Raw genomic sequence first — 8,467 nt, 5'->3', positions numbered from 1 at the left:
GTCCATGTTATTGGATTCAGCTACATTAGTGGGAAGACAATTCAATAAGATGGCACATAATTGAGGGGCATTGACTCCGTTTCCATAATTTAGGTCACCCGATTGATCCACATATATTTTTTGCGAATCGTTCCAAAAATTCATCTGCTCCCTCTCCCTTTTTCAGTCTCACATCCAAGATTCTAGCTAGGTCAATTGGTTTCTGAAGAGTATTCTCAAGGGCAGTTAAAAATGCCTATTGTCTGCTATTATGTTTGCCAGTGCTTCATGTGTCGGGTGTCCTAGAGTTGTTAGGAATCTTGCGTGTTCGGTTGAAGTAATTATCCGTTGGATCACTGCCCATAAATCTCGGGAGTCTGCGTGATATACGCACATTGTAGTTCTTAAGTGATCCACAAAGGAAGCAGGTGATTTTCTACGATTGGGTATTTGGCTTAAAATGGCCATCATCTCATTGGGTTCCATGGTGCTCCAGGGAACAATCCCCATTTATTGTTCCGGGATTATTTGCACTCTCAGCATTGGCCAGACCAAAGGATGGATTAGGCATTTCCCTGACAGCGAACTGTTTACGAGTTATTTGTTTTGTTTTTGTACTTTCTGCCATATCGAGATCTATCTATCTATCTAAACTGCATTTCGTTGTACCCATACTTGTATCTGTGCAATGACAATAAAGTTGAATTGAATTGAATTGAATATTTCGGTATCTACAATTATTGTCTCACCCCCAGATATATCTTCCTCTTTGCTAGGGGGTTCACGGTACCTTCTAAATGACTCCCTTTCTTCTCGTCCAATACGTCGAGGTTTAGGCTCGCAGGAATACTCTGGTTTCTGTACCCTTCCTCTACATTCTTTGTCCCTAAGTAGTCATCTTTTTAGTTTTGCTCCTGGTACCGTGAACTATCGGAGTATTTATTGTCAATGGAGCGGTCGGGGTTAAGGAATCCTGTGCTGCAGAATCTGATTGTCTATTCCGTTCACAAGCTAAACAATGTGTGTCTTAAGTGCGGGGAACGCAAGAGGAATAAGGTGGAGATCGTGAATCTCTAATTGTAACACTTTCCCAATCTTCTAAGTACTCATCTTCGTCTCCCTCAAAACTAACGCCAACCATCGGGTCCTCAAATTCGAGACCTACTGGTGCCAATATCCCTTTCGAAGATTTCCTTCTCCCTTGCTCCCTAATATATCCATACCCCTCTTTCAAGATGCCTGGAGGTCGGTACGCTTCAGTATCGTCCAGTTCTATTCCACGCTTTAGAGTTGCTTCCTTCCAACCTGCCACTCTCGCAGCTTTTCTACTCACCTTCCGTTCCTCATAATAATCTTTCCACAACCTGATTAACTCCTACGCCTCCTCACTCTCTCCACATTGCCAAATAATTTGTTCGGTGTATTTCACTCCCTTCAATGTTCCATCGCCCCCCTCGGGCCTTAATTCGTCCCTTAATTCTTTATTCAATGCCCTCGAAAAGTCTCTCAATCTTTCAGCTCTTTGTGGAAATTTGCTGCATATTAATTGCAATGGACTTTCTGAATCTGCATTCATATCTCGTTCCACATGATTCCCCATGTTTGCAGACAATGGAAGCAACACCTAATCCACAAACCTTCTTAACAATTCACACTACCCTCACAATCTCCGAGGCTATCAAACTCGCCCCCGACCAATGGCCAAAAGTTCCGTAGCGCGCCAACAGTCTCCCACTTCTCTCAACACAATCGAACAATCAATCCTTTCAATCCAATACCCAAATTCTTCTACCGTCTCCCACAAATCCACACAATTTCATCTCCTACAATTTTAACAATCCTCAATCATCCAAAAGTTAAGGTGCTCCAGGGAACAATCAAACACAGACAAACACAATCAAACACATTCCCGCAGCCCGTTTCCTATACCCAAAGCAACTTAATCTAAACACATGCAAATGAGCTCCAAACACACGAGCAAAATCGTACACAGACAAGAAATTATACCACGTATTATTATCATACAAAACCACACTCCTATGTACACTACAAGCATTCGCCTAATATCGCATTCGTTAACTGTACAGTTCCAAAAGCAAATCACAGTATATTTTAATCCCTTCTCGTGGTGTTTTCAACCAATGGAACGATCCCTCCCCCGGCTCAGCGGAAAAGTATACGAACCCCTGGCCGAACAATCACGAGTCGGACTCCAATTATAACACAGTCTCAATCAAACTATGTTCTTATACAGTTAATTCAAACCACTATTACAACAGTGTATCTAACATTAAACTTAAATCAAAGGCAATACACGGTAAATGTAATACAACAACGGCAATCTTAAAAACACTTTAAACTACAGCTTCAAATTTTTATTGTACACAGATAAATCTGGAAAACAAAAAAATACACTTTAAATTTTAAGCACCTCAATGTGAGATCCTGAATATTGATAAATTTGGATCGAACATTTTTCAGCTTGTTTTTTTCTTTGTCCAATTATTCTTTCGTACGCAAATTCAAATTCAAAATTTTATAATTAGACGTCTTTTGCAATGAAGTTCTCAGGATTGGTTAAAAGTATTTTTGGCCAATTATACTCTAGCCACTGAGTTCCTGATACCTTTACGAGACTCCTCCCCCGTCTTTTCAGAGATCCAGATATTACTCAAACCCCATGAGCTCACCCCTAGATTTCTTCCTTTCCACCTGCTTGGTACCGGGTGTCAACGCGTAGTTGCTTCATTCTGGCAGTCGATGCCGATCTTTAGAGTGCCTCTCCAATTTGCACCCCCAGCAAAGACGCTGCATTTGCCTCTTCGTACTGTTTCGACCCAGTCCTGTATATTCAGATATCCAGCCAATTGGATATCCAAATCTGGGCAGGTCTTCAAACCACTAAATTGCTTTTGATGTCAGGTCAACTCAATGGTACCTAACGGTTGGTTTTTGCAACAGCTGTTGACTAAGTTTAGAGGGCCTCGAACCCCGAAAGGAAAGGGCCTCGAACCCCAAAAGGAGAGGGCCTCAAACCCCAAAAGGCAAGGATGCCCTAAGTGCTTGCTGGACTACTGTTCTCAGATCTCGTTGGGACCCTAACCCAAGTTCATGAATGATCGATCCACTCCGACTAGCAAAGTGGGAAAACCGATGTGAAAACCGAACCGTGGCGCCAATTTCTCCCCCCGCTATCGGGAACAGCTCAACACCCTCGATCGCAAACTTGGGACTGGGGGTTTGTTGAGAACCCGGACGAGCCCCCAATGTAATTATGCTCCCAAAACTTACCCCCTTAGTCTAGTTCAGTCAAACACCGATTAAGCACTGGACAACTAAACTTTATTTTTTTACCAAATAACAAATTCCCTATACGATACCTAACTACCGTGGGCTTGATCCTTGTCTCTGCTCGCCTTCATGGTCGTGAGGAGTTCCCGCGTTCTGGGAACTAGTTCATTAAGGTCCCTGCAAATTTTTCGTCATGTTGAAAAATTAGCGCCGACTAGAATGAAGCCGCCATGGAGAGTAGCGAGAATTCTCGTGCCATAGGTGGGTCGCCAGGAGGCCCTCGTGCCAGGAGGTTGAAGTTGAGGTTTAGCCACACTTTTTTAGTTTTTTAAAACCGATACAACATGGAAACAGGCCCTTCGGCCCAACTTGCCCACACCGGCCAACATATCCCAGCTACACTAGTCCCACCTGCCTGTACTTGGTTCATATCCCTCCAAACCTGTCCTATGTTCAGGGGCTCACAAGTACCTGTCTAACTGTTTCTGAAACGTTGGCATAGTCCCTGCCTCAACTAACTCCTCTGGCACCTTGTTCCATACACCCACCTCCCTTTGTGTGAAAAAGTTACCCCTCAAATGCCTACAAAATCTTTTCCCCTTCACCATAAACCATTGTGCTCCGTGTGTTATGCTTAAACAGGGAGGAATGTCATGGAACACACAAGACAGAAGGCTGGTCACACATCCAGCTGATCCATGAAAATCTTTCTTTCTTTGCCCAGCTGAATTGTGACTTCCTCACTTAATTGCAACCTTGGAAATGAACCTCATCAACTAGAAATGTAATATTTACTGCTTCTCGACGTAGAATGACAATTGGTACAAGATTTAGGATAATCTTCATTTTGGGCCAGTATCCTCCATTTATTGAGTATTAAGCACTCAAAAGTTATCTTTGCAGTTCGACTTACATTACACTTGCAGTTAGCAAACAGAGGAAACAATATCATTTGACAGACATGAGTTTATTCATTTTACCCAGTTAATATCTCTGTAACAACAATGGCCAAGGAAAAGCAAAGCTGCCTTGTTAGCATTTGGTGATTATAAATTTATACAGCTTCATAGTCTTTTAGTACAAACATTTAAATGTAAAATTTCAGTAGTACCATATACTATTTGAAGATACAAGCCTGATAGTATTCATTCTGTTTATAAAGGCCTCAGGCAAAAAACAAAAGTGTGACTAGTGGGATTGTCGACTTGTTTAAAACGAGGGAAAGATCGGGCACTGATAATAACAAAAGTGCAATTGACAACAATCCAACTGGATTCAGAAGTGTATGTTCTTTCCTGGCCACCCATGGCAGGGCTGCTGTTGTAGAAGGGGGAAGGGGAAATTGTTCAGGGGCTCACAAGTAGGCTTTCGCTCAATGAATTATGGTGGGAACCCCCATGCCCTTTAAAGAGAAAACTAGGTTGAAGGATACCGCAGTGTGTTAAAACTATATAAATAGCACCATTGTGAATACAAATACTTTGTAGTTTTAAACATATGTTGATTTTCTTTTACACAAAGGGTTGTCTCTGGTTTTGGAATGCTCCAGATGTACAATTTATCAACATGCTTCCATTATGTTTAGATTTGAACAACCTACTCTCAAAACTCAAGCACTCATCCAAAGCCTTACCAGGTTTGTAATAGTGTTCTCTGTGGGCTTTGTATATGGCCATAGATTGAATCCTCATGTGAAAATACAACTATAAATTGTTCTTTCTACGCAACTCCAAAAGGCCATTCTTCATGGACCTCTTGGGGCAGCTAGGCTGCCTTATTGTGACCAACACATTGCCCTTCTATATTCTTGTCTAAAATAAATCCCTATATGGTTGTGTAAAGGGATGCCTCTGAGAAAGCAAGCACAAAGTTCAACATAGCTGGCTGCACTGCTGGAAGTGATGGAACCCATAGCTTCTGTAGATTATAAATACTGAGCACTGAAGGAGCAAGCCTTGTCTTGTCAATGCCCGGTGAACAGCTATCACTATACCTCACACTAACCACTTAATTTTAGAAAATTAGAAACATGGAATATAGATGCTGGAGTAGGTTATTCGGCCCTTCGAGCCAGTACCGCCTTTCAATATGATCATGGCTGATCATTCAAAATCAGTACCCCGTTCCTGCTTTCTCCCCATATCCCTTGATTCTGTTAGCTTTGTTAGCTTCTGTGTGATTAAATTATCACAGTCATTTAGAGCTGAGATGTAGACTCGTACTAACATGGAATGCACCTGATAATGGTGAATTTCAAAACAGGTTGAATGAAAGTGTGACATTATTGAAGTAAAACAAAAGCCCCAGCAATTATATTTCAGGTTGTGTTATGTTCCCCTGCATGTGGCGTGAGCAACAAATTCAACCCAATTCCTTAATGCCCTTTTAAGATATTATTTTTTCTTCAAACAACTTCCTCTAAGTCAATGGGGAGACACATCCTTGAATGATATGTATTAGTTTTATATGATAGTGATTGCAAGGATGCGTATGTATTTTATCTTCTTTTTCTGCTTCAATATCATTTATTAAGTGCTGCGTTATGCTCTGACAGTGAGAAACTTGCTTTACATCAGTGCTGCATCCAATAATCGGCAATAAATCCGACCGCTGAATGTAAAAAACATTCCGTTTTTGTGGAATGAAGTATTTTGTGCTTACATGCAATAATGACTGAGGGACTTCACTCTGCTAGTCAACGTCAAATGAGATTGCAAACAGTGACATTTCCGACCATTTCAGACTGACCATGTCTCCATTGCTGTAAGCTTTCAGTAAATTCAGTTTTATTCCCAGCCACCACAGCACAAACGCAGGTAGTTTATAGAGAAAGCAAAGGGAAGCAAAGTTTCACTAAGTCAGATCTATCAGTGCAGGGTTATGTGTTTCTATTATTGCTTAGTAATTGCAACATGGTAAGAGGTGAGAAAGTAGGGCAACATTTGAACTTTCTGAGGTAGCCATAGATGTTAAAATGAGCACTTTGATGTGTTGAGTAAACATGAAACTTCCTATGATTCCTTCTCCCTCCCATTCCTGTTTTGGCCTGTGACCAATGAGGTGCATGTGGCAGCTTTAAACAAAATGGGCCATGGTGGTGTGATATACCGTGGCCTTGGCAGGCCGCAGCACATTGGCATGAAAGGCACCTTGTACAATTAAGGCAAGACATAGATAAAGTATTTTTGACTTTGTGAGAATTGCAAGAGCAGTGTTATTTTGAGAAAGTCAGTTTTTCTTTTGTGGGTTGATGGGGGGATGTGACCTTCAAAATTAAGATGCTCAATAAACAAACTAATGTATTTACAGTATATATAAAAGCCTTCCATACCTGGAATAGTTTATTTTCAGAAGGTGAGATGTCTTGAATCCTGAATTCAGCATCTAAATCGACTAACTACAACAATGAGCTTTGTGATGCAATTGAGATGAGGTAAACGACCACACAAATTAGCTGGGACATTAAAGCAGATGTTTTTATGTTTAGCTAACTTGTGAATGAATGCCATTTATGATTCTGTGTAGAAAGGAACTGCAGATGCTGGTTTAAACCGAAGATAGACACAAAATGCTGGAGTAACTCAGCGGAACATGCGGCATCTCTGGGGAGAAGGAGTGGGAGACGTTTTGGGTCTGAAGAAGGGCCTCGACACGAAACATCACCCATTCCTTCTCGACAGAGATGCCGCCTGTCCCGCTAAGTTACCCCAGCATTTTGTGTCTATCTTCCATTTATGATAATATCAGACTGGGCATCATGTAGCAGAAGACTTGTGCAGACTGCAGACTGGGGGATGAAAACAATGGGCAACTGTGAGAGATGGCAAGAGACAACAACACATAACATATTGCTATCCCCGATGCTAATATGTTGACAACACAATGTTAGCCAGTAGTTTCTCCGATGCACAGCAGAGCTGACTTACTCAGATAACAGTCAATTTAAAGAAACTACTTGAGCCAGAAATAACCACAAAATCTCCCAATAAAATCAACAATTTGACCAGTTGAGTGCAGATAGTGGAGGGTGGTTACATGAGCAATTCCATACATCAGAGTGGACCACATGCTTGATTTGATATTGAAATTTCCTTTTCATTTCTGATCTGGTCGGGACTCAAAATACAATGTTATGGAGCTTTACAGCATGGAAATAGGCCCTTTGGCACCAACTTGTCCATGCCGAGCAAGGTGGCATTCTAGGCTAGTCCCATTTGGCTCATGTATTTTTAAACCTATCCTATTTATGTAAATGTGCAAAGATGTGAAATGCCTGGACTTTATAGAAGTGCTGAACCTTAACCTCTCCAGCGTTGTTGTTATATGAGTTCAGGCAGGTCAATGGGGGTTAGTTCAGGGAAGATTGCATTGTGTATCTGCATACTTCTGTTCACTAAGCAATGGAAGTGCTGAGGGAGCTACTGAAAATAAACCGAAGACTAGAACTAGTTAGCACCACTACCTGATTCTGTTCTTGGTTTTGCCCGTGTGCAATCTGACTTGGTGAATACATATAAAGGCTTTGCGCAGCATTAGGATGAAGTCACGCCATATTTTGTACAGTCCGCATTAGAAACCACCTCCTCCTAGTATACAAAGTCAGTGAAGCTGGCCGGTGATGGGTGGGAGAGGTGTGCCTGTGCCAGCCGGCCGAGCAAGAGTGGTAGACCCCCAGACGGCTACAAGAACTTAACGCAGACTTGGCAGCGGCTGACCCGGGTGCGGAGCTGGCCCTCCTTCAGCGTCTCTGAGGGCGGCGACTCCACGAACTGGCGGGTCGCCTCGACTGTGGTCAGCCAGAAGCTGTACTTGTTGGCGAAGTAGTGGCAGGTACCACGGGCCCCGTTGCACTCGATGAAAGGCGTGGCGCGGAAATCCTCCAGGCAAGAGCCCGGTGAGACGAGGGACTGGCCTCCACCTTCCGGCCCAGCCGCTGTGTGCTGAGAAAAGAAAAGAGCCAGCATGCATGCCGTTAAAAACCTGTGTGAATATAACTGGACTCCATGCACTTACAGTCACAGAGACACACAGATGTTAGACACAAAGAGCTGGAGTAACTCAGCAGGTCAATACACAATAGACAATAGGTGCAAGAGTAGGCCATTCAGCCCTTCAAGCCGGCACCGCCAATCACTGTGATCATGGCTGATCATCCACAATCAGTACCCTGTTCCTGCCTTCTCCCCATATCCCTTGA

At 42.6% G+C, this 8,467-nt stretch overlaps 1 protein-coding gene across 7 annotated transcripts in view; it reads right to left on the bottom strand.

The window, feature by feature from the left end:
* Positions 1-4,221: 4,221 nt before the first annotated feature.
* col4a6 (collagen type IV alpha 6 chain) overlaps positions 4,222-8,467 on the bottom strand; it is a 394,735-nt gene continuing 390,489 nt past the window's right edge. For all 7 annotated transcript variants that reach the window (XM_033030165.1, XM_033030164.1, XM_033030169.1 and 4 more), the window contains one exon: positions 4,222-8,210. In XM_033030165.1, the coding sequence (XP_032886056.1) occupies positions 7,950-8,210 (261 nt within the window). In that variant the 3' untranslated portion in view covers positions 4,222-7,949. The remainder of the gene's footprint in view (positions 8,211-8,467) is intronic.

Source organism: Amblyraja radiata, chromosome 12 (genome assembly GCF_010909765.2).
Source record: "Amblyraja radiata isolate CabotCenter1 chromosome 12, sAmbRad1.1.pri, whole genome shotgun sequence".
NCBI classification, from domain to species: domain Eukaryota; kingdom Metazoa; phylum Chordata; class Chondrichthyes; order Rajiformes; family Rajidae; genus Amblyraja; species Amblyraja radiata.
Note: the sequence above shows the minus strand (reverse complement) of the source record. Positions and strands in the feature narration are given on the sequence as shown.